Source organism: Cherax quadricarinatus, chromosome 46 (genome assembly GCF_038502225.1).
Source record: "Cherax quadricarinatus isolate ZL_2023a chromosome 46, ASM3850222v1, whole genome shotgun sequence".
Taxonomy (NCBI): domain Eukaryota; kingdom Metazoa; phylum Arthropoda; class Malacostraca; order Decapoda; family Parastacidae; genus Cherax; species Cherax quadricarinatus.
Genome location: NC_091337.1, coordinates 8112476 through 8140243, shown reverse-complemented (window position 1 = coordinate 8140243; position 27768 = coordinate 8112476). Strand labels below are relative to the sequence as shown.

Below are 27768 nucleotides of genomic sequence, written 5' to 3'. Positions count from 1 at the left end.
AACCAGCACGGTTTCGGGAAGGAAAATCCTGTGTCACAAACCTACTAGAGTTTTATGACAAGGTGACAGAAGTAAGACAAGAGAGAGAGGGGTGGATCGACTGCATATTTTTGGACTGCAAGAAGGCCTTCGACACAGTTCCTCACAAGAGGTTACTGCAAAAGCTAGAGGATCAGGCACACATAACAGGAAAGGCACTGCAATGGGTCAGAGAATACGTGACAGGGAGGCAACAACGAGTCATGGTGCGCGACGAGGTGTCAGAGTGGGCGCCTGTGACAAGCGGGGTTCCACAGGGGTCAGTCCTAGGACCTGTGCTGTTCTTGGTATATGTGAACGACATAACGGAAGGGATAGACTCAGAAGTGTCCTTGTTTGCAGATGATGCGAAGTTAATGAGAAGAATCAAATCGGATGAGGATCAGGCAGGACTACAAAGAGACCTGGACAGGCTACAAGCCTGGTCCAGCAACTGGCTCCTTGAATTTAACCCTGCCAAATGCAAAGTCATGAAGATTGGGGAAGGGCAAAGAAGACCGCAGACACAATATAGTTTAGATGGCCAAAGACTGCAAACCTCACTCAAGGAAAAAGTTCTGGGGGTGAGTATAACACCGAGCATATCTCCTGAGGCGCACATCAATCAGATAACTGCTGCAGCATACGGGCGCCTGGCAAACCTACGGATAGCGTTCCGATACCTCAGTAAGGATTCGTTCAAGACTCTGTATACCATTTACGTCAGGCCCATACTGGAGTATGCAGCACCAGTTTGGAATCCACACCTAGTCAAGCACGTCAAGAAACTAGAGAAAGTCCAAAGGTTTGCAACAAGACTAGTCCCAGAGCTACGGGGATTGTCCTACGAAGAAAGGTTGGGGGAAATCGGCCTGACGACACTGGAGGACAGGAGGGTCAGGGGAGACATGATAACGACATATAAAATACTGCGCGGAATAGACAAGGTGGACAAAGACGGGATGTTCCAGAGAAGGGACACAGACACAAGAGGTCACAATTGGAAGTTGAAGACTCAGATGAATCAAAGGGATGTTAGGAAGTATTTCTTCAGTTATAGAGTAGTCAGGCCGTGGAATAGCCTAGAAAGTGATGTAGTGGAGGCGGGAACCATACATAGTTTTAAGGCGAGGTATGATAAAGCTCATGGAGCAGGGAGAGAGAGGACCTAGTAGCAATCAGTGAAGAGGCGGGGCCAGGAGCTATGACTCTACCCCTGCAACCACAAATAGGTGAGTACACACACACACACACACATACACACACACACACACCTACACACACACACCTACACACACACACACCCACACACACACACACCCACACACACACACACCCACACACACACACACCCACACACACACCCACACACACACACACCCACACACCCACACACACACACACCCACACACACACACACACACCTACACACACACACCTACACACACACACCTACACACACACACCTACACACACACACACCTACACACACACACACCTACACACACACACACCTACACACACACACACCTACACACACACACACCTACACACACACACACCTACACACACACACACCTACACACACACACACCTACACACACACACACCTACACACACACACACCTACACACACACACACCTACACACACACCCACCTACACACACACACACCTACACACACACACCTACACACACACACACCTACACACACACACCTACACACACACACACACACCTACACACACACACACACACCTACACACACACACACACCTACACACACACACACACACCTACACACACACACACACACCTACACACACACACCTACACACACGCACACACCTACACACACACACACACCTACACACACACACACACCTACACACACACACACACACCTACACACACACACACACACCTACACACACACACACACACACCTACACACACACACACACACACCTACACACACACACACACACCTACACACACACACACACACACACACACACATACACACACACACACACACACACACACACACACACACACACACACACACACACACACCTACACACACACACACACACATACACCTACACACACACACACCTACACACACACACACCTACACACACACACACCTACACACACACACACCTACACACACACACACCTACACACACACACACACACCTACACACACACACACACACACACACACACACACACACACACACACACACACACACACACACACACACACACACACACACACACACACACCTACACACACACACACACCTACACACACACACACACACCTACACACACACACACACACCTACACACACACACCTACACACACACACACCTACACACACACACACACCTACACACACACACACACACCTACACACACACACACACCTACACACACACACCTACACACACACACACACACACCTACACACACACACACACCTACACACACACACCTACACACACACACACATACACACACACACACATACACACACACACACACACACACCTACACACACACCTACACACACACCTACACACACACACACACACACACATCACCGGACATCATAGCTCTTACAGAAACCAAGCTTACAGGTATGATAACAGATGCCATCTTTCCAACGGGATACCAAATCCTGAGGAAAGACAGAGGGAACAGGGGGGGTGGAGGAGTGGCGTTGCTGATCAAAAATCGCTGGAATTTTGATGAGCTGGAGAGAGGAGATAGCGGAGAAGAAAGTGATTACATAGTGGGAACACTTCACTCTGGAGGTCCCAAGGTGGTAATAGCAGTGATGTATAACCCACCACAGAACAGCAGGAGGCCAAGGCAAGAGTACGACGAGAGCAATAGAGCGATGGTTGACACACTGGCTAGAGTGGCCAGAAGAGCTCATGCATGCAGGGCAAAGCTCCTGATCATGGGTGACTTTAACCACAAGGAGATCGATTGGGAGAACTTGGACCCACATGGGGGCCAAGATACATGGAGGGCTAAGATGATGGAGGTGGTACTGGAGAACTTCATGTACCAACACGTAAGGGACACTACAAGAGAGAGAGGAGAGGATGAACCAGCAAGGCTGGACTTAGTATTCACCTTCAGTAGTGCAGATATCGAGGACATCACATATGAAAGACCCCTTGGGGCCAGTGACCATGTGGTTTTAAGCTTCGAATACACAGTAGAGCTACAAGTGGAGGGAGAAGCAGGAAGGCCAGGACGAATGAAGCCAAACTACAAGAAAGGGGACTACACAGGAATGAGGAACTACCTGAACGGGGTTCAGTGGGACAGAGAACTGGCAGGGAAGCCAGTTAATGAGATGATGGAATATGTAGCAACAAAATGCAAGGAGGCTGAGGAGAGGTTTGTACCCAAGGGTAACAGGATTAATGAAAAAGCCAGGATGAGCCCATGGTTTACCCAAAGGTGCAGGGAGGCGAAAACCAAGTGTGCTAGGGAATGGAGGGGATAGAGAAACTGAGGAAGTTGCCTACTTCAAAGATTAAGGAAATGTGTGCATTGTGGCTTAAAGTGCAAACCTTTTTTGATGAAAATCACCCTGACACAGCTACTGCAAGCCGTGTTGGCACCCTGTACACTGACAATGTTATGGCCCATTTTAGGAAAGTCTTAAAGGAACAGGAGGTACAGAGCTCTATGGACAGATATGTTGTGCAACAGAGGTCCAGTGACTCTCAAGCTGGTCCTAGTGGCATTAAAAGAAGAAGCGAAGTAACCCCGGAAAAGGACTTGACACCTCAAGTCCTAATGGAAGGGGATTCCCCTTCTAAACACTAACACCATCTACACTCTTCCCTCCTCCCATCCCATCAATCATCACCAGATCTTCAATAAAGGTAAGTATCATGTAATTAGAACATAAGAAAGGAGGAACACTGCAGGAGGCCTGTTGGCCCATACTAGGCAGGTCCTTTACAATTCATCCCACTAACAAAACATTTGCCAATCCCAATTTTCAATGCTACCCAAGAAATAAGCTCTGATGTGAAAGTCTCACTCAAATCCAACCCCTCCCACTCATGTACTTATCCAACCTAAATTTGAAACTACCCAAAGTCCTAGCCTCAATAACCCAACTAGGTAGACTGTTCCACTCATCAACTACCCTATTTCCAAACCAATACTTTCCTATGTCCTTTCTAAATCTAAACTTATCTAATTTAAATCCATTACTGCGGGTTCTCTCTTGGAGAGATATCCTCAAGACCTTATTAATATCCCCTTTATTAATACCTATCTTCCACTTATACACTTCGATCAGGTCTCCCCTCATTCTTCGTCTAACAATCTTTCTTCATAAGGAAGATTTCTAATGCTATGTGTTAATTTAGTCATCCTACGCTGAATGTTTTCTAACGAATTTATGTCCATTCTGTAATATGGAGACCAGAACTGAGCTGCATAATCTAGGTGAGGCCTTACTAATGATGTATAAAGCTGCAGTATGACCTCTGGACTTCTGTTGCTTACACTTCTTGATATAAATCCCAGTAATCTATTTGCCTTATTACGTATGCTTAGGCACTGCTGTCTTGGTTTAAGGTTGCTACTCACCATAACCCCCAAGTCCTTTTTGCAATCTGTATGGCTAAGTTCTACATCATTTAACTTATAAGTACTAGGGTTATGGGCACTCCCGAGCTTCAGAACCTTGCATTTATCTACATTGAACTGCATCTGCCACTTTTCTGACCAAGAATAGAGTTTGTTTAAATCCTCCTGAAGTTCCCTAACATCTACGTTTGAATCAATTATCCTACCTATCTTTGTGTCATCGGCGAATTTGCTCATGTCACTAGTAATTCCCTCATCAAGATCATTGATATATATTATAAACAACAACGGGCCCAAGACTGATCCCTGTGGAATGTCACTTGTTACAGATCTCCACTCGGATTTAACCCCATTTATGGACACTCTCTGCTTCCTGTCTGTGAGCCATGACTCGATCCACGAGAGCACTTTTCCCCCAATGCCATGAGCTGCCACTTTCTTTAACAGTCTATGGTGCGGAACTCTATCAAAAGCCTTACTAAAATCTAAGTAAATAATATCAAATTCTTTATCGTGGTCAACAGCCTCAAAAGCTTTACTGAAGAAAGTTAATAAATTAGTTAGACAAGACCGGCCTCTTGTGAATCCATGCTGAGTATCATTAATCAAGCTATGCTTATCGAGATGGCTTCTTATAATCTCAGCTATAATTGACTCTAGTAATTTGCCTACAATTGAGGTCAGGCTTATTGGGCGGTAATTTGACGGTAACGACTTGTCCCCTGTTTTAAAAATAGGAATTATATTAGCCATCTTCCACATATCAGACACTACACCTGTTTGAAGAGATAAATTAAAAAGATTAGTTAATGGTTCACAGAGTTCCATTTTGCATTCCTTAAGAACCCTTGAAAAAAACCTTATCAGGACCCGGCGACTTATTTTGCTTCAGTCTGTCTATCTGCTTCACAACCATCTCACTAGTGACTGTGATGTTACATAATTTACCTTCTTCTAGCCCACTATAAAAAATAATTACTGGAATATTGTTAGTGTCTTCCTGTGTAAAAACTGAGAGAAAATAATTATTTAAAATCGAGCACATTTCATTCTCTTTGTCAGTAAGATGCCCATAGTTATTTTTAAGGGGACCTATCTTATCTCTAACTTTTGTCCTATAGACCTGGAAAAAACTCTTGGGGTTAGTTTTAGAATCCCCAGCAACTTTAATTTCATAGTCCCTTTTAGCTTTTCTTATCCCCTTTTTAATGTCCCTCTTAATGTCAATATACTGATTCATAAGATGACCCTCACCTCTTTTGATATGCCTATAAATTCCTTTCTTATGCCCTAGTAGATATTTGAGCCTATTATTCATCCATTTTGGGTCATTTCTATTTGATCTAATTTCTTTATATGGGATAAACGTTCTTTGAGCAGCATGTATAGTGTTCAGAAAACTGTCATATTGATAGCTCTCTTCGTTACCCCAGTCAACAGATGATAAGTGTTCTCTAAGCCCATCGTAATCTGCTAAGCGAAAATCTGGGATTGTTACTGAGTTATCGCTACTATCGTACTTCCATTCAATGCTAAATGTAATTGATTTGTGGTCGCTAACACCCAGTTCCTCTGAAATTTCTAAATTATTAACAAGGGATTCATTGTTTGCCAGAACTAAGTCAAGCAGGTTATTTCCCCTTGTAGGTTCTGTCACAAACTGCTTCAAAAAACAATCCTGAACTACTTCTAAGAAGTCGTATGATTCTAAATTCCCAGTCAAGAAATTCCAATCAATATGACTAAAGTTAAAGTCTCCTAGAATTACTACATTATCGTGCCTTGTGGCCTTAACAATTTCCTCCCATAGTAGTCTCCCTTGGTCCCTATCTAAGTTTGGGGGACGGTATATCACTCCTAAAATCAGTTTTTCATGCCCCTCTGAAAATTCTATCCAAACAGACTCTGTATGTGTTACTTCAGACTTAATACCCGTTTTTATGCAACAGTTCAAGCGATCTCGGACATACAATGCCACCCCACCCCCCTTCCCGATACTTCTATCTACTTGGAACAATTTAAAACCCTGAATGTGACATTCCGCAGGCATGTCCCGACTTTTTGAATTAAACCACGTCTCAGTTAAGGCAAATACATCAATGTTACTTGCACTAGCAACTAATCTCAACTCGTCCATCTTATTCCTAGCACTACGGCTATTAGCATAATAAACATTGAAAGACTCTCCTTTCTCTTTACCCTTCCTGCTCATTTCTGTTTTTCTACTAAACCTATTATTGTCCTTATCACCCAATGTCACTGGCTTTTCAATATCTACCTCGTTCTGCTTATTACTAGTTCTCCTAGAACTCATAATATTACTACACTGGGACTCCACTGTTTTTCTGCCAAAACCCATACCACTAACTATTCCTAGTTTAATTAAAGTCCTAACAGCTCCCTCCACTGCAGTTGCCAGTGCTCCCACCCCAGACCTAGATAAGTGAACCCCATCCCTGGCATACATGTCATTTCTGCCATATAAGAGGTCCCAGTTGTCAATGAATGTTACCGCATTTTCCTTACAGTATTTGTCCAGCCAGCAATTGACACCAATTCCCCTGGACAACCATTCATTTCCAACTCCTCTCCTTGGCAAAATACCACATATGACAAGGTTCCCACCCTTCCTCCTAATTATTTCTATTGCTGACCTATACCTGCTAATCAGGTCTTCACTCCTACGTCTGCCAACATCGTTGCCTCCAGCACTGAGACAGATAATAGGATTGCTCCCATTACCTCTCATGATGTCATCCAGACGGCTAACAATATCCTCCATCCCAGCCCCAGGAAAGCAAACTCTCTGTCTCCTACTCCTGTCCTTCAAGCAGAACGCCCTATCCATATACCTAACTTGGCTATCCCCAACAACAACAATATTCTTACCTTCCTTGGTGTCGTTCGTCGTGACGTTCCCAGTAGTCGACTCACATTCGTCGGGTAGCACGGAGAAAGCATTAGATGTTTCCATAACAGTTTCCACAGCAGTCTCTTTCTTCTTCATCGTTTCTACCTTTCCATTCGTCTTCTTGATCGTCAACTTCGTTCCCTGCTGTCCAGCCACTGACCAGTTTCCTTTCTTGACCTGAGGACTCAAAACAGGAGGACTACTACGAATCTTCTTGTTTTCCTCAGTCAGTCGCCGAATCTCCATCTTCGCCATCCTCAATTCTTCCTTAAGCTGTTGGTAAAGTTGTTCGATGGAGGGCATCTTGCTTCAATTCGTAGAGAGCGCACAAACAGGTCTTCACAGAGCTAAGTACACGTCACCACTGTCTTCTTCAGTTTGTATTAAAATTAATATTTCATATGGTAAAATTTTTTTTTTTCAATACTTTGGGGTGTCAGGAACGGATTAATTTGATTTCCATTATTTCTTATGGGGAAATTTAACTCGACTAACGATAATTTCGATTAACGATGAGCTCTCAGGAACGGATTAATATCGTTCGTCGAGGGTCCACTGTACTCTGATACATGTGTATAACAATATGGAATAGTATCAAAGGCTTTAATGGATGGGGTTATAGTTAATATGCACAGTAATAATAAATGAAAGAGCTAAAACACAGCAGTCCATATTATAAAATAGATAAAAGAATTAATGTATTGGTGAGGTGAGGGAATTGATGATGGTGTTGTAATAATAATTAACTGTCCTCTGCATTTAACCTAAATTATTGCATGAGGTATCACTCAACAGAGTAGATGAAAGCAGAATTAAAGAAGTAGGCCCTGATCGAGCCTGTGCTGAATGGCTACTAAGGTGTGGAGCCTTTGTCAAATGGCACAACAGTGAAAAATGGACAAAAGATTATAATACCCTGCCAGCAATGAGTGAAAAGTTATTAAAAATAGAAGAAGTTGATGCCACAGATTCTGCAATAATGCATATTGGCTTTCCTCATTTCAGTAAGTACTGTACTATATTTAAATACCTGTTTATTATTATTTTTTTTTTTTGTCTCGGGAATTTAATTGCTGTAGGAAATCTCATCCTGTGTACCCTTGGGCTGCTGTATGATACTGTCTACTTAGTCTTATTGCTTTTGCCATTACTGGCTACCTGCTTCCCAATTAGTCTGTTAAATAGTTTACTGTGTTGCCAATCCTCCTCATATCTTGAATGCTTCCTAGTATCTTGAATGCTATATAATTTATAGTGTTTGTTTTTTTTCAGTTTGGTTTCAGTCAGACTCACTAGGTCAGATTTCTTCTCATTTACTTTGATCTTTACCTTGAAATTACTCCATCTGTATTTTTTTTTTTTTTACCTCAGTGGCCATCTCCCACTAAGGCTGGGAGATCAAGTAAAAAAAAAATGAAAAAAAAAAAAAGTCACCATCATTCATTTGGAAGTTCAGTCACAGGCTTGCAAGAAGTGTGCTGATGTCACAGTTCAGCTTACCTAACCCCCTCCCCAACTCCAACATCCTCACCCTCTCCTTTAGAGTGCCAGCACTACCACTCCTCCAAAATTCAAATCTGGCTAACCATTTTCCCTGAATCCTTTCATAAATGCTATCTTGTCACACTCCAACATGTCCATTAAAAGCCACTTAACTGCCAGGTCCATTTGCTCCTCAGGCTTTCTCAATTTATCTTTCTCCAAAACTTTTTTTATTCTCAGCAAAATTTGCTGAAAACAAGTTTTGTTGACTCGTTAGAATTACCTTTCCTTGTAAATAGATGTGGCATCAGGGATTTGCTTCTGTTTATCGCCATTTTTTTTTTTTTAACTGTTCACTTTTCTCACTCTTTAACATTTGTTGTATGAGGGATGTCATTAAACTTTATGCAAATTTACATAATTTTGAAAGTTCCAGAAAGCTGTTATTTATTTTGATTTTTGAACATGGCAGGGGGTTGCAAGCATATTCGTCGTATAGTGTTTCACAAGGCTTCGTATCTTGATGATGAAGGACTGAGCCATTTGCCACTGTTAAGGGACTCTCTTAAAGATCTTCAGATATCTTCATGTGGTAATGTTACTACAAATGGACTGAGACAGCTGGTGAAGTTGAAGTGAGTATTATCTTACCAGCTTAAGCCTATCCATTTAGGTTAATCTTAAAGCTATCTGGCAAGTTTTAAATGTTAGTGTTAACAGTTTATAAATAATTTCAAGCTTCACACAATCAGTAAATAAGCTAATGGATCATTAAATTGACTGTTACAGGTGTTGAAGCCTTTAATGAAATGTAGCTCATTATGGAAAAATACAAATTTAAATAAGCCAGAGTTGGTTGCAGGTAATCAAATAAATGACATTAAAAACACTGATGGGTTGTACAGTATAGTAATGAACTGGTTAAATTATATATATCTTAAATATTCAAGATTTTTAAGACTGACACATTATTATTCTTACATTCATATGGAGCACTAAACCCATAGGGGTCATACAGTAGCTGAGAGAATGGAAGGCATTCAGACTCAATTCAAGGAGTTTGAGCACAGGTTTAGTTTCTTAGATCAAGAGTCCCTCACCAGCATCAAGGAACCTCCCTTGAAAAGAGACCATGACAGAATTTTGAGATAATATAGAAATACAAATATGTTATTGCATAGTGATCCTGCACCCAAACTGCTAACTTTACACCTGCATAATTCTGCAAATTTTCCTTCAGATTTCAGATTTTTGGTGTCATTACCTTCGGTAAAAGATTCTCTACCATTTCAGATTTTCTTTTTAAATGTAGACACTGAGCACTTTTAATTTGGGGGGACGTGACAATGAAAGGGTTAAAAGACATGAAAGAATTGATAAGATTTCCTAGCTGATGCCACACACCCTTAGGAATAATACAGTACATGTATATCTACTAAGTATTGGAATACACACACTTATAGCAACACCAGTTTTTCTCTGATAAAAGCAGTTCCCAGAGAGAGAAATTGTTCTACAAAGTAAGGTAATGGCTTATGTGCCTGAAGCATAAATTAAGCAAGTACCTTTATCCATTCAAGAACATTGTTGTAGATGAGTCTCCAATTTTATTCAAGGGAAGACTATCCTTCAGGTAATACAGCCTCTCCTCACTTAATGACGGAGTTCTGTTCCTAAGATCACATCAGTAAACGAATTCATCTCAAAATGAGGAGCATACTATAATGGTAGTGGGTTTGTGTCATCCATCTTTGATATTGTTTTAATGTCACCTTTTCATCATTTATAACATTTTTAGTATATTTTTAAATGTTTATACAGTAGTGTACTGTATATTGTAATAAACAGAATAGAGGAAATCAGCTCTAATATACATTATTTAGGTATGCATACTGGTCAGAGAGTTCATCATAAATCCGAGTAGGTGGTAAATGAATACTTCGCTAAGTGAGGAGAGGCTGTATATACCAAGCAAACGACATTTGTTTGGTATCAAACTTTTTGTGATGTGTGATTGCAAAATTGGTATAGTGTTGTGTCATTGTATGTTAGTACTCTCTGGTGCACTTGTGAGGAATATGAGAGAGCCATATCTAGGCAAGAAAAATACCCTTTTCACAGATAATTGTTACACAAGCCCTTATTTTTGCGATTTCCACAAGGTGAATTTAGATAAACCATACCATGGGTGGGGTTTGAACCCGCAGTCAGAGAGCCTCAAAACTCCAAATGGTCGCGTTAGGCACTGGGCCAGCTAGCTTCAATAAGATTCGTCCAACTAGGTATATTTCTGCACCATAGGAAGGTTAGCAAAGGCACCAGTGTGTCCACAAATGCAAGTTTTTACAGCCGAATCTCCCGCTAGCATGGCCGTGACGAACTCTAGCTCAAGTCCCCTCAAAGCTGTCAACATGACTCACAAAATCGTAATGACACGATTGCAAACAAACCATACCACGGGTGGGGTTTGAACCCATGGTCAGAGAGTCTCAAAACTCCAGACAGTCGCGTTAGCTGGCCCAGTGGCTAACGTGACAGTCTGGAATTTTGAGACACTCTGACCGCGGGTTCAAACCCCACCCGTGGTATGGTTTGTTTGCAATCGTGTTATTACGATTTCGTGAGTCGTGAATTTAGATGTGTGGAACAGTGAGAGGAAATAGAAAACATGCTGTCATTCATAAAATCATTGATACCAATGAAGTGCAGGTATTTTATACTAATGATATGATGGTATTTCGATGGCATGACAAAAGAAATGTAGCACAGTTGACCATGCACAGGCATCAAATGAAGCAAGGTAGAAAAGTTGACTGGTAGGCATTAACCCATTGTGAAACCACTTAGTCATTGAATACAACAGTATGCCTTTGGTAAACAAATCATACAAATTGTGTCTGTCGAATATCTCAGTAGGAGTTGGAAGTGGTATATGAAATTGTTTTTCCAGCTGTTGGATGTTGCAGTGCTAAATGCATACAATTTGCTCCAGGTGAAAATAGGACAAACACCAAAATTGGCCAATTTCCATTTACCTGTCATAAAACAGATAATGTAAAAATACCAGGTGAAGGTTCAGCCAACATGTCATAGCCATGTCAGTGAAAGTGATTGATTCATTTCAACTGAAGCCTGTTGCACACTTCCGATACTGTTCCTACTACAGAGGAAGAGGCATAGAAATGGTGCTATGTAAGTCAAAGGGTGTCAAAGAGTTACCAATCAGGGCTACATGATATATTTTTAGTAGTGGCTTGCAGGCATGAACTGTGAAGCAGATAGCATGTTCTCTGTGTGGGCTTGCCTTCAAGGGACATGCCTTCATAACAGTGAAGAGCTTTTTATCTAGGGAAATGGAGCAGCCCTCCACTTTGATAAAATCTGACCACCTCCCATTTCCCCATGCATTGTATGATCCGTAAAGGTTTAGTTCTTCCCTCTTATAATAATGTATGAGCATGCCTTCATCCTTGCAATTATCATCATGGAAAGCATTTAGCCCATAGGATTGTACAGCTCCTTTACCCAGTTATAAAATGCAAATTACCAATCTCAAGCATTATCCTTCAGTTAACTTGTTAAAAAATTACTGGTACAACTGGATACAGGTGTACCAGTAATTAGCTCATGTGGATACTTACATAAGTATCCCTGTGAGTTAATTTTTTCATTTCTAGTTAAATTAAGAAAATTTTTTAAAATGTTCTTTTTGGGTTGAGGTACCCATTAAATTAGGCTTAATAACACTTATCTACAATTTTATAACACAGAGGTCAGTAACAACTTTTGAGTCATGAATATGTAATATAAATTTTCCCTACAGGTTAAATTTTTTAAGACATAATGTAGAAGTTTGCCTTTACTTACACATTTTTGTACATGCATTATTTTTTTTACAGAAACTTAGAAAATCTTCTTCTGTATGACCTCCCAGAGATAAACAACAAAGATGCCTTACTTCAAGAATTACAAAAGGCTCTACCACACTGTACTATTGTATTTCCATATGCCCTTGCCAGAGATGATCCAAGTTTAAAAACAGAAGACAAGTGATGTATATGTGAAAATGACATGTATATATTAGTTGTATTTTAGAATAATTGTATGTAAAGGGAATATATTACTATTAGTCTTTATTGTATATAAAATATTTATTGGAGTAATATTTTCTTAGTTTGTGTACTCTTATCTGTAGTTGCAGAGGTTGAGTTAACTTCTGGGTCCCACCTCTCAACTTGCCGTTTGTGAGATTCACTCCCTCCTAGCTTCATGGGCTCTGTTGTACCTACTCTTCAAACAATGTAGAGCCCATCTCTATTTTTCCACCATTCTAAGAATGAAGAAATATTTCCTGACATCCTTGTGGCTCGTTTGTCTTCATTGGTTGTGTCCCTGAATACCTGTTTCTCACCTCTCAGCCTGTTCCTGTCCACCTTATCAATTCCTCTTAGTATTTTGTATGTTGTTTCCCATGGTTCTTCTGTCCGTCATTAGTGTTAGCTTCTTGTTCTAGAACTAGAGTATGAGGTGCAAGTCTTCTGTACTTTCTCCAGTTTCTTAACATGCTTTTTCAAGTGTGGGTTCCATACTCCAAGATAGGCCTGCTGTATGTTGTATAAAGTGCCCATAGTGACTTAAGATTTCTGAAGGCTACTCTTTGAAGAGGTCATTCAGTCAATGTGGACCTCTGGCTTACCCCTAAGTCTCTCTCTGAGCAAAGTCTGCAGCGTCTGTCCCTGCATTTAGTACTTCATGTCCCTAGTCTTCATTATCTTGTACTTGCTGGGGCTGGATTTAAGTAACCACTTGCAATCAGACTGATCCTTGCAGAAACCTGCTACTATTTCTCCATTCTGACAACTCTTTGGCAGACCTGTTATTCCTGTTTGCACCAAACTTTTGCCCCAGCTTCTTGTGGGGGTATCAAATGCCTTGTAGAATTCATAGTGACCCTTTGTATGTGTAATACAGCTTGTGTTAATCACAAAAGTGCACCAAACCCATGCTGGACAAGTTGAAACTCTGGTTTTTCTGACTTCGTAATTTATTAGCTAATGTTACAGTGGGATTATAAAAATGCAACAAAGATTTGAAATAGCATAACACTATACTATAACATCATTTCACTTAAATAAAAAATTCCAGTTATACAGGAAATGTGTTAGCTATTAATTGTATAGGCTGTCCAGGGTGAAGGTATGGACCTGGGCCATATGATGTAAGCTGTTGCACACGTGAAGATTGGCAACATAATATGGAAAGTGATTTAGCAAGTGTAAAATTTGAAACTGCCTTGATTTTGCACTTCCTACTGACCCTATGCTCGTGTAACATGAGGACAGGGTCAGTAGGTTTTGTTCCAGTCTATTGTCTGTTTTCTTGGTTTATGTACTATGCACTTATTTCCAGGTTTGTGTTCTACAAGTCATTAAGTTCACAGACCTACTACCCTATGCAGAATTTTCTGCACTTCACAAGTTTTAGGAGATACCACTGCTACATCAGCTTACATTTTATGGGGGGATGGGTGCTATTGCAGCAGCAATCTTACCTGTGATTTCCAGGATAAGTTGTGCTAAGCCTGGCAACGCTGTTGGTGTAGTGGCATCTCTATGAAAAAATTGCTAAAACCCTGTTGAATCTGAAGAACCCACTCAGAACCTTTTTTTTTTTTTTCTCTCCCCTCTATCATGTTGGGTCAGCTGTCATCCTTATTGGTGGATTTCTTGTAGATTTTGAATGTTAGTTTTTGAGTGATTGATCATCAAGGTAGGGGGACAGACTTCTTTCCCTGCAAGGGTAAACCATATAGAAGGTTCCACACTGTCAAGTCCGTCACTGACTCAACAATGTGGAACCCTCTTGACAGTTACCCTGGAGGAAACTGAGGTCTCTTCCCTTCCTCAGTGTTCTACTATAAGATGGCAGCACACTCAAATTTAGTGTCCACGGAAAAACCACCAAGAGAAATAATCTTAAACACTTCCTTGCTAACCATGCATGGTATTTTAGTTGAAGTCTTTCTGAGTCTACAGGGTTTTCAGCAATACTCAGAGTGCAGTAATATCTCTGACAGCCTTACTGGTATTGGTTTCATCAGCATTTGATTGCAGCTTGTAGGTATATGGTTCTCCCATCTCTAATGGTGAGACAATTCCATTCATCCTCTCTAAAATTAAAACTTGTGTGGCAGTGATATCCCTCACTAGACCCTATATTCACATCTATCGTGGCCAGAGTTTGCATCATTCCTTGTCAGGTGCAACAAATTTGGCATGGTAAAGGAATGTGATCTTAACTCGTAGAAAAATGCACGTGTATGCAAAAGCTCAATTATTGTTACACAAAGATGAAATGCTCGGGAAAACAAAAAGTGTAAAGTTGCCTTTATGCAAGCTGTTATGTAACACTACAGAGCAAACTCGAGCCACTTTTGTGCTCACTAAATCACTTTCCCTTATTCTACTGCAATAACCCAGTTATATGACTTTAGGCCTTTCCACATCTCCTGGCTGGCCAGCCTATAACTTGAAAAATCTCTAGTGAAATGTTATGTTAAGGGCTGACATTGTGCTTTGTCATGAGTTGGCTTAATGCCGCCTATGTAGGTGAGTACAGATAGGAAGCGCGTCTGTCTGGCGCTTAGCAGATGGTGGATCAAGCCACCACCATGTCTTGTGTTGAATGGCCCACATGGGTTTAGTGCTTAATATAAATTATATAATTAATGCTGCCTCTACCATTTCTTTATCCAAAAAAAATAAATATAATTAAATATTGGTTTAATAAATCTTACTTTGTTTAACCTTATTATAGATGATTGCCTCAGGGTGAGCTTTTAGGCTTTTCATAGCATAATCACTTCCTTGTAACAAGCTCTTTACAGTGCCTGTAGTTGCAGGGATCACCGCTGCCAGACGAGCCTGGCCATGGCCGGGCTCAGAGTAGATAAACACTCTTGAAACTCTTCAAAGGTATGGGTTGGTCCAACCAGGACTGGCTACTGATGCCAACTCCACCCAGACCAATGTATACACCACTGGCTGGGTGATCAAGAACTTATCAGGTTCCCTCTTTAAAACAGCTAGGAGTTTGTTAATTTCCTTCATGTGTAAAAAGTACCAACACACCCTCAGCTGTGTTTAAGAGAGAACTTGATAAGTTCCTTATTAGCCAGGCTGTAGAGCATACAGTGGTGTACACCAACAGCCTGGTTGATCAGGAGTCCTGGTCTGGCACCAGGCCACAGTGGAGGTGATCCCTAAAACCGACTACAGGTAACCAAGAGCTTGTTACCAACAAACCCTCTAAGGAAGTGATTATGCTATGGAGAGGCCAATGGCACATTCTAAGGCAGTCACCTATTTTTTCAAACAGATGATTTGGCCTAATCCTCCATGGGAATATATATACACAAAGGAAACATCTTTATAGTACTGAATTATGCAACAACTACTGCTTAACAGTAAATTTCCTCAAAATATAAAACAAATTTATAAGAACTGTCTTTAACATAAGACCATCTCTAATAATAATAAGTTACTTTGTAACAAAATGTCACATATATGTTTATGCAAATAGTGTATACTAAAACTAATTACTATTTGTATTACCTCCAAAATCATCAGATTCAAAGTCCGACAGATTCATCTCTTTCACAATATCATCATCGTCATGAGTAAAGATGTTGTCCACATCTTCATTTTGTGCTATACCCCTTCTTTTCTTTACTGGTGGTTCACCTGTTTCATCTATATATTTTTCCTCTTGGGTCATATTATCATGGACATCATCTAAATCATTATTTATTTTTGATTTAATGTGTTTAGTGGATTCATTCTTCAACAGGAATCTGAAAAAGATATATTAATAAATGGAAATAGTCAACAAGTAATTTCATCAGTTTTTTGACATTTATATATACAGTTGTTTAAAGAAAGGGTTAAACAAAAAGGTGTGTGAAATTAACAAAATGGGTATGTATGATAGTCTACAAATACTCATAAAATAAATTTAAAACATTATTGTTAAAGACATAATGCAGTATCTCTATTTAAACCTTAAACTGACCATGAGGAAGGAGACAACAATTGTGACATCTTACAAAAAAGATAGGTGACAAATAATATGTTATCTTTAAATGGTGTTGAAATGCAATATTTTAAGCCTAATTAGACAACTTCATTATCATGTTACAAAAAATAATAAAAAATTAAGTAAATCCTACAATTCTTATCATCCTCTTTGTTTTCATTCATAAGGCTGGACTAAATCAGGCTACCCCTGATCTAATTCTCATCCTGGAAAAGTCTGCTTACTTAGGATTCAAAACAGGAAATCAAAATGACTACCAGAAAATCACATTTTCCAAACACTTCTACCCCCCCACACACACACACATTAATTTTTTTTTTTCAGGCTATCCCACAGAGGGTCAACTGTTGAACTTTTAATCCTACGACTAAAAGGTACTCCACGAGAACTATGGTTTCCAGAAATTTCAATGCTTTGTATCTTGACTAAATCCATTAATCAAAATTGCTTGTCTAATTTTTTTAATTTAAATTGTAAACTGCACTAGGAGGGGCACTAAAGAAAATTTCTATTTCAGAGAAATATTAGTGGGCAGTCTATGGAGCTGAGTCGAGTCTAAGGCAGTCTAGTTTTGAGCTGAGCCTAAGGCAGTCTCTGGTTTATTCTTTAGTTAATTTCTTTTACAATATAAAATTAAAATTACCTTGTTTCATCGCTTATATCTTCATTATCATCATCATCATCCGATGCAAAGAGCTCCTTAAACTCATCTTTATCTTTAGCCTTTTGCTTCTCCAGTAATTCTCGTTTCTTCACCACAGGAAGATTGTAATCGTCCATTTCTACACGGTTGGAAATACGCCTTAAATATTCTTTTTCCCGGGTTTTTTGCCAACTGGCATGATAGGTAGCAATGGGAGTGCCTGTCTGTTTAACTGAAATCTGTAAACATAGTTTAAAAATTAGCCAAATGTGCTAAAACTGTCCTTTCAGTACTTAAAAAAAAAATGTACAGTTTGACTAAAATAAGTTGGAAGCTTATAAAATCATAACCCTTAAGCTAATATATTTTCATGCTTTAAATGCAATTTAAAGGCTTCTAAGATACTAGTAGAAAAACTTATGCTCTCATTGGTTTTTAATAGTGGCTATCTCCTGCCAAGGCAGGGTGACTGATTTATGGATTTATGAAGGATGAGGTTAATCATAGAATTCATGAGGGAAAAAAGGTGAGTGGTGCATTGAGGTATATGTGGAGTCAAAAAAAGTTATCTATGGAGGCAAAGAAGGGAATGTATGAAAGTATAGTAGTACCAACACTCTTATATGGGTGTGAAGCTTGGGTGGTAAATGCAGTAGCGAGATGGTTGGAGGCAGTGGAGATGTCCTGTCTAAGGGCAATGTGTGGTGTAAATATTATGCAGAAAATTCGGAGTGTGGAAATTAGGAAAAGGTGTGGAATTAATAAAAGTGTTAGTCAGAGGGCAGAAGAGGGGCTGTTGAGGTGGTTTGGTCATTTAGAGAGAATGGACCAAAGTAGAATGACATGGAAAGTATATAAATCTATAGGGAAAGGAAGGCGGGGTAGGGGTCGTCCTCGAAAGAGTTGGAGACAGGGGGTAAAGGAGATTTTGTGGGCGAGGGGCTTGGACTTCCAGCAAGCGTGCGTGAGCGTGTTAGATAGGAGTGAATGGAGACGAATCGTACTTGAGACCTGACGATCTGTTGGAGTGTGAGCAGGGTAATATTTAGTGAAGGGATTCAGGGAAACCGGTTATTTTCATATAGTCGGACTTGAGTCCTGGAAATGGGAAGTACAATGCCTGCACTTTAAAGGAGGGATTTGGGATATTGGCAGTTTGGAGGGATATGTTGTGTATCTTTATACGTATATGCTTCTAAACTGTTGTAATCTGAGCACCTCTGCAAAAACAGTGATAATGTGTGAGTGTGGTGAAAGTGTTGAATGATGATTAAAGTATTTTCTTTTTGGGGATTTTCTTTCTTTTTTGGGTCACCCTGCCTCGGTGGGAGACGGCCAACTTGTTGAAAAAAAAAAAATCAATCAATTTTTATTTCCTTGCAAGATTATATTGAGATTATGAAATTGCAAAAATGAGTTGCAGTGCAAAGAGAGCCACTATTATGCCTAGGCATTATGGGCAGACTTAATTTAATGGCTTACAGACTACTTAATACTAAAGAAACTGAACATAGTTTGTTTAAGTTGTACATCTTGTTTATTTATATTACACAGTAATTTTACTCAGATTACAATAGTTTCAATAGTAAATCTTCTTTCTTTCAACACACCGGCCGTATCCCACCAAGGCAGGGTGGCCCAAAACGAAAAACGAAGGTTTCTCTTAAATTTAGTAATTTATACGGGAGAAGGGGTTACTAGCCCCCTGCTCCCGGCATTTTAGTCGCCTCTTACAACACGCATGGCTTACGGAGGAAGAATTCTGTTCCACTAAACCCATGGAGATAAGAGGAAATAAACAAGAACAAGAACTAGAAAGAAAATAGAAGAATACCTAGAGGGGTGTGTATATATATGCTTGTACATGTATGTGTAGTGTGACCTAAGTGCAAGTAGAAGTAACAAGACATACCTGAAATCTTGCATGTTTATGAGACAGACAAAAGACACCAGCAATCCTACCATCATGTAAAACAATTACAGGTTTTCGTTGTACACTCACTTGGCAGGACGGTAGTACCTCCCTGGGCAGTTGCTGTTTACCAACCTACTACCTAGGTTCAATAGTAAATACTGAAATTATATTATAGGAATATAACATTGCGAGTTGTTGAAAGTAGTTTACAGTATAAGAATGCTTCAATTGGGTGTCAGGCAGTAATGTTTTGGATAGGTATTTATACTACAAAGGTAGTTTTAATCAATGTATGAACATATATCTTCATGTTTCCTCTTATACTCTTCTCACTAATAACAGTTGCTAAAACGTACCTCCCAATTTCTTACAAGCTTCGTATCTGCAATACCAAAGGAAACATCCTTTCTTTTTGATTCAATGAAATTTTGGTTTTCATATATTTTCTCCAGCAGCTGTTTCATTTTCTTGGTATAGTTTGGTACCTTGCACTTCTTTATAAATGACTTGAGCTGTAAAAGGTAATGTTAATCAAGGTGAAATTAAATCTCTTACAAGCAATTTTTGATAAAGGTACATCATTTAAACTAAAAAAAAAAAAAAAAAATGTACTGTATATTAACAGGATGGTTACATTCTATGTTCACTTATAATTTCCTTTTATTTTTTTATTATTATTAGCACACTGGCCGATTCCCACCAAGGCAGGGTGGCCTGAAAAAGAAAACTTTCACCATCATTCACTCCATCACTGTCTTGCCAGAAGGGTGCTTTACACTACAGTTTTTAAACTGCAACATTAACACCCCTCCTTCAGAGTGCAGGCACTGTACTTCCCATCTCCAGGACTCAAGTCCAGCCTGCCGGTTTCCCTGAAACCCTTCATAAATGTTACTTTGCTCACACTCCAACAGCACGTCAAGTATTAAAAGCCATTTGTCTCCATTCACTCCTATCAAACACGCTCACGCATGCCCGCTGGAAGTCCAAGCCCCTCGCACACAAAACCTCCTTTACCCGCTCCCTCCAAGTTTTCCTAGGCCAACCCCTACTCCGCCTTCCTTCCACTACAGACTGATACACTCTTGAGTCATTCTGTTTCGCTCCATTCTCTCTACATGTCCGAACCACCTCAACAACCCTTCCTCGGCCCTCTGGACAACAGTTTTGGCAATCCCGCATCTCCTCCTAATTTCCAAAGTACGAATTCTCTGCATTATATTCACACCACGCATTGCCCTCAGACATGACATCTCCACTGCCTCCAGCCTTCTCCTCGCTGCAACATTCATCACCCATGCTTCACAACCATATAAGAGCATTGGTAAAACTATACTCTCATACATTCCCCTCTTTGCTTCCAAGGACAAAGTTCTTTGTCTCCACAGACTCCTAAGTGTACCGCTCACCCTTTCCCCCTCATCAATTCTATGATTCACCTCATCTTTCATAGACCCATCCGCTGACACGTCCACTCCCAATAATCTGAATACATTCACCTCCTCCATACTCTCTCCCTCCAATCTGATATCCAATCTTTCATCACCTAATCTTTTTGTTATCCTCATAACCTTACTCTTTCCTGTATTCACTTTTAATTTTCTTCTTTTACATACCCTACCAAATTCATCCACCAACCTCTGCAACTTCTCTTCAAAATCTCCCAAGAGCACAGTGTCATCAGCAAAGAGCAACTGTGACAACTCCCACTTTATGTGTGATTCTTTATCTTTTAACTCCACACATCTTACCAAGACCCTCGCATTTACTTCTCTTACAACCCCATCTTTTTTTTTTTTTTTTTTTTTTAAACAAGTCGGCCGTCTCCCACCGAGGCAGGGTGACCCAAAAAAGAAAGAAAATCCCCAAAAAGAAAATACTTTCATCATCATTCAACACTTTCACCACACTCGCACATTATCACTGTTTTTGCAGAGGTGCTCAGAATACAACAGTCTAGAAGCATACACATATAAAGATACACAACATATCCCTCCAAACTGCCAATATCCCAAACCCCTCCTTTAAAGTGCAGGCATTGTACTTCCCATTTCCAGGACTCAAGTCCGACTATATGAAAATAACCGGTTTCCCTGAATCCCTTCACTAAATATTACCCTGCTCACACTCCAACAGATCGTCAGGTCCCAAGTACCATTCGTCTCCATTCACTCCTATCTAACACGCTCACGCACGCTTGCTGGAAGTCCAAGCCCCTTACCCACAAAACCTCCTTTACCCCCTCTCTCCAACCCTTTCGAGGACGACCCCTACCCCGCCTTCCTTCCCCTATAGATTTATATGCTTTCCATGTCATTCTACTTTGATCCATTCTCTCTAAATGACCAAACCACCTCAACAACCCCTCTTCTGCCCTCTGACTAATACTTTTATTAACTCCACACCTTCTCCTAATTTCCACACTCCGAATTTTCTGCATAATATTTACACCACACATTGCCCTTAAACAGGACATCTCCACTGCCTCCAACCGTCTCCTCGCTGCTGCATTTACCACCCAAGCTTCACACCCATATAAGAGTGTTGGTACTACTATACTTTCATACATTCCCTTCTTTGCCTCCATAGATAACGTTTTTTGACTCCACATATACCTCAACGCACCACTCACCTTTTTTCCCTCATCAATTCTATGATTAACCTCATCCTTCATAAATCCATGCGCCGACACGTCAACTCCCAAGTATCTGAAAACATTCACTTCTTCCATACTCCTCCTCCCCAATTTGATATCCAATTTTTCTTTATCTAGATCATTTGACACCCTCATCACCTTACTCTTTTCTATGTTCACTTTCAACTTTCTACCTTTACACACATTCCCAAACTCATCCACTAACCTTTGCAATTTTTCTTTAGAATCTCCCATAAGCACAGTATCATCAGCAAAAAGTAACTGTGTCAATTCCCATTTTGAATTTGATTCCCCATAATTTAATCCCACCCCTCTCCCAAACACCCTAGCATTTACTTCCTTAACAACCCCATCTATAAATATATTAAACAACCATGGTGACATTACACATCCCTGTCTAAGACCTACTTTTACCGGGAAATAGTCTCCCTCTCTTCTACACACCCTAACCTGAGCCTCACTATCTTCATAAAAACTCTTTACAGCATTTAATAACTTACCACCTATTCCATATACTTGCAACATCTGCCACATTGCTCCTCTATCCACTCTATCATATGCCTTTTCTAAATCCATAAATGCAATAAAAACTTCCCTACCTTTATCTAAATACTGTTCACATATATGCTTCAATGTAAACACTTGATCTACACATCCCCTACCCACTCTGAAACCTCCTTGCTCATCCGCAATCCTACATTCTGTCTTACCTCTAATTCTTTCAATTATAACCCTACCGTACACTTTTCCTGGTATACTCAGTAAGCTTATTCCTCTATAATTTTTACAGTCTCTTTTGTCCCCTTTCCCTTTATATAAAGGGACTATACATGCTCTCCGCCAATCCCTAGGTACCTTCCCCTCTTTCATACATTTATTGAACAAAAGTACCAACCACTCCAACACTATATCCCCCCCTGCTTTTAACATTTCTGTCATGATCCCATCAGTACCAGCTGCTTTACCCCCTTTCATTTTACGTAATGCCTCACGTACCTCCCCCACACTTACATTCTGCTCTTCTTCACTCCTAAAAGATGGTATACCTCCCTGACCAGTGCATGAAATTACTGCCTCTGTTTCTTCCTTAACATTTAAAAGTTCCTCAAAATATTCTCGCCATCTACCTAATACCTCCATCTCCCCATCTACTAACTCCCCTACTCTGTTTTTAACTGACAAATCCATATTTTCCCTTGGCTTTCTTAACTTGTTTAACTCACTCCAAAATTTTTTCTTATTTTCATTAAAATTTCTTGACAGTGCCTCTCCCACTCTATCATCTGCTCTCCTTTTGCACTCTCTCACCACTCTCTTTACCTTTCTTTTACTCTCCATATATTCTGCTCTTCTTATAACACTTCTGCTTTGTAAAAACCTCTCATAAGCTACCTTTTTCTCTTTTATCACACCCTTTACTTCATCATTCCACCAATCACTCCTCTTTCCTCCTGCACCCACCCTCCTATAACCACAAACTTCTGCCCCACATTCTAATACTGCATTTTTAAAACTATTCCAACCCTCTTCAACCCCCCCATTACTCATCTTTGCACTATCCCACCTTTCTGCCAATAGTCGCTTATATCTCGCCCGAACTTCCTCCTCCCTTAGTTTATACACTTTCACCTCCCTCTTACTTGTTGTTGCCACCTTCCTCTTTTCCCATCTACCTCTTACTCTAACTGTAGCTACAACTAAATAATGATCCGATATATCAGTTGCCCCTCTATAAACATGTACATCCTGGAGCCTACCCATCAACCTTTTATCCACCAATACATAATCTAATAAACTACTTTCATTACGTGCTACATCATACCTTGTATATTTATTTATCCTCTTTTTCATAAAATATGTATTACTTATTACCAAATTTCTTTCTACACATAGCTCAATTAAAGGCTCCCCATTTACATTTACCCCTGGCACCCCAAATTTACCTACTACTCCCTCCATAACATTTTTACCCACTTTAGCATTGAAATCCCCAACCACCATTACTCTCACACTTGATTCAAAACTCCCCACGCATTCACTCAACATTTCCCAAAATCTCTCTCTCTCCTCTACACTTCTCTCTTCTCCAGGTGCATACACGCTTATTATAACCCACTTTTCACATCCAATCTTTATTTTACTCCACATAATCCTTGAATTAATACATTTATAGTCCCTCTTTTCCTGCCATAGCTTATCCTTCAACATTATTGCTACTCCTTCTTTAGCTCTAACTCTATTTGAAACCCCTGACCTAATCCCATTTATTCCTCTCCATTGAAACTCTCCCACCCCCTTCAGCTTTGTTTCACTTAAAGCCAGGACATCCAGCTTCTTTTCATTCATAACATCCACAATCATCTCTTTCTTATCATCTGCACAACATCCACGCACATTCAGACTTCCCACTTTGACAATTTTCTTCTTCTTATTCTTTTTAGTAATCTTTACAGGAAAAGGGGTTACTAGCCCATTGTTCCCGGCATTTTAGTTGACTTTTACAACACGCATGGCTTACGGAGGAAAGATTCTTATTCCACTTCCCCATGGATATAAAAGGAAAATTAATAAGACCAAGAACTATTAAGATAAAATCAAAGAAAACTCAGATGAGTGTGTATGAATAAATGTGTATATGTATGTGTAGTGTGACCTAAGTGTAAGTAGAAGTAGCAAGACATGCCTGTAATCTTGCATATTTATGAGACAGACAAAAGACATCAGCAATCCTACCATCATGTAAAACAATTACAGGCTTTCGTTTTACACTCACTTGGCAGGACGGTAGTACCTCCCTGGGTGGTTGCTGTCTACCAACCTACTACCTACTACCCCATCTATAAATATATTAAACAACCACGGTGACATCACACATCCTTGTCTAAGGCCTACGTTTACTGGGAAATAATCTCCCTCTTTCCTACATACTCTAACTTGAGCCTCACTATCCTCGTAAAAACTCTTCACTGCTTTCAGTAACCTACCTCCTATACCATACACCTGCAACATCTGCCATATTGCCCCCCTATCCACCCTGTCATACGCCTTTTCTGAATCCATAAATGCCACAAAAACCTCTTTAGCCTTATCTAAATACTGTTCACTTATATTTTCACTGTAAACACCTGGTCCACACCCCCCCTACCTTTCCTAAAGCCTCCTTGTTCATCTGCTATCCTATTCTCCGTCTTACTCTTAATTCTTTCAATAATAACTCTACCATACACTTTACCAGGTATACTCAACAGACTTATCCCCCTATAATTTTTGCACTCTCTTTTGTCCCCTTTGCCTTTATACAAAGGAGCTATGCATGCTTTCTGCCAATCCCTACGTACCTTACCCTCTTCCATACATTTATTAAATAATAACACCAACCACTCCAAAACTATATCCCCACCTGCTTTTAACATTTCTATCTTTATCCCATCAATCCCAGCTGCCTTACCCCCTTTCATTTTACCTACTGCCTCACAAACTTCCCCCACTCTCACAATTGACTCTTCCTCACTCCTACAAGATGTTATTCCTCCTTGCCCTATACATGAAATCACAGCTTCCCAATCTTCATCAACATTTAACAATTCCTCAAAATATTCCCTCCATCTTCCCAATACCTCTAACTCTCCATTTAATAACTCTCCTCCCCTATTTTTACCTGACAAATCCATTTGTTCTCTAGGCTTCCTCAACTTGTTAATCTCACCCACTCTCTCATTTGCTCTCTTTTTACATTGCTTCACCACTCTCTTAACCTCTCTCTTTTTCTCCATATACTCTTCCCTCCTTGCATCACTTCTTTTATACACTCTCAAATTAGTTCACCAACCTTTGCAGTTTCTTCAGAATTTCCCGAAAAGCACAAAATCACTGGCAAAAAGCAACTGTGACATGGATATTATACTATATAATACTATTAGATTACAGTTCATTTAACCAACCTGGAGAGTGGCAGGCACAACCAGTTCTGGGAAACCAATGGATGCACTTTCTACACTTAGGTAATTAAGTATACCATCATAAACTTGGCCAACAACCCCATCCTTGAATGCTGATTCCAACATCTCAGCTCTTGAAAGCCTCAGCATACATAACCAGTCAAATGGTCTTATAGAAGCTTTTTTGTGTTTCTTTTCCAGATGAGCTTTGTTCAAAATCTGTAAAATAATAATACAATAAGAATTTTTAAAATGGAATTAATGATTAAAATACAAAAATTTCTGTGTTCAATTTCTGATAATTATTACATTAATGGGGGAGTGCTAAACCCACAGAGGCCATACATTATTCAGGGAAAAGCACTAAACCTGTAGGAGTCTTTACAGTTGGGGAACAGGAAGCAATTAGATTCAATTCAAGGAATGGAATGGTAAGTCCAATTCTTTAGCTCAAGAGCCCTCACCAGGACCATGGAACCAGTCCTGAGGAAAAGAGTCATACAGCACCTGGAGGAATGGGAGGCAATCAAGTTCAATCCAAGGAAGGAAAAGTCAGATCCAATTCCTTAAATCAAAAGCCTCTCAAGGGGTCAGGTTATGATAAACTATTTGGGAATGAAACCACTAGTTTTGTCTCTTCCTGTGCAAATACTGGTCCTTCCTACCATTTTGTGCCTCTGTAACTACTACAGTGGACCCTTGACTTACGATATTAATCCGTTCCAGAGAGCTCATCGTTAGACGAAGTGATCGTAAGTTGAATTAATTTTTCCCATGAGAAATAATGGAAATCCAATTAATCCATTCCAGACACCCAAAAGTATGAAAAAAAAAACAAATTTTTTACCACATGAAATATACATTTTCCTACTCACAAAAAGGATACATGCACAATATATATTGTGCATGTACTACTGTACTAAATGAAGGATAAATGACACTTAACTTTATTGAAGATGTAGTGATGAGTGATGAGACTGTTTTTCTTGAACACACTGGGATTTTCAGTGATACATGAGTAAAGGCTTCACTTTGCAATCCCCACTAGCATTACAACAAAACAAGAAAGTTAGCCTGTCTTTCATAGGCTTGTGTCCTGGGAATGCCTTTTCCTCCTGAGTAATGTAGGTCATGTTTGGCATTTTCTTCCAGAACAGGCCTGTTTTGTCACAATTGAACACTTGCTGGGGGATTAATTTTTCAGCTTTGCCATGCCTTATCACACTGTGTATGCCACTACAATTCTTAAATCTCTCAAACCAACCTTTGCTGGCCTTAAATTCACCAATATGAGCACTAGTTCCAGGCATTTTTTCCTGTTCACCTGGGTGTTAGTCGACTGGTGTGGGTCGCATCCTGGGGGACAAGATTAAGGACCCCAATGGAAATAAGTTAGATAGTCCTCAATGACACACTGACTTTCTTGGGTTACCCTGGGTGGCTAGCCCTCTGGGGTTAATTGTTTCTCGGTATTC

The 27768-nt window shown here is 40.0% G+C and overlaps 2 protein-coding genes across 3 annotated transcripts in view; one reads left to right on the top strand and one right to left on the bottom strand.

Annotated features, from left to right (window-relative positions):
* Positions 1 to 17268, top strand: part of LOC128696675 (ATP synthase subunit s, mitochondrial) — a 28589-nt gene extending 11321 nt beyond the window's left edge. Inside the window, exons 4-6 of the mRNA XM_070094484.1 lie at positions 8361 to 8569; positions 9520 to 9682; positions 12947 to 17268. Of these exons, the coding sequence (XP_069950585.1) occupies positions 8361 to 8569; positions 9520 to 9682; positions 12947 to 13100 (526 nt within the window). The 3' untranslated portion in view covers positions 13101 to 17268. The remainder of the gene's footprint in view (positions 1 to 8360; positions 8570 to 9519; positions 9683 to 12946) is intronic.
* Noc2 (Nucleolar complex protein 2) overlaps positions 14074 to 27768 on the bottom strand; it is a 40111-nt gene continuing 26416 nt past the window's right edge. For both annotated transcript variants that reach the window (XM_053788009.2, XM_053788010.2), the window contains 4 exons: positions 26297 to 26512; positions 20056 to 20211; positions 17785 to 18023; positions 14074 to 16899 (listed from right to left, as the gene is read on the bottom strand). In XM_053788009.2, coding sequence (XP_053643984.1) covers positions 16641 to 16899; positions 17785 to 18023; positions 20056 to 20211; positions 26297 to 26512 — 870 coding nt within the window. In that variant the 3' untranslated portion in view covers positions 14074 to 16640. The remainder of the gene's footprint in view (positions 16900 to 17784; positions 18024 to 20055; positions 20212 to 26296; positions 26513 to 27768) is intronic.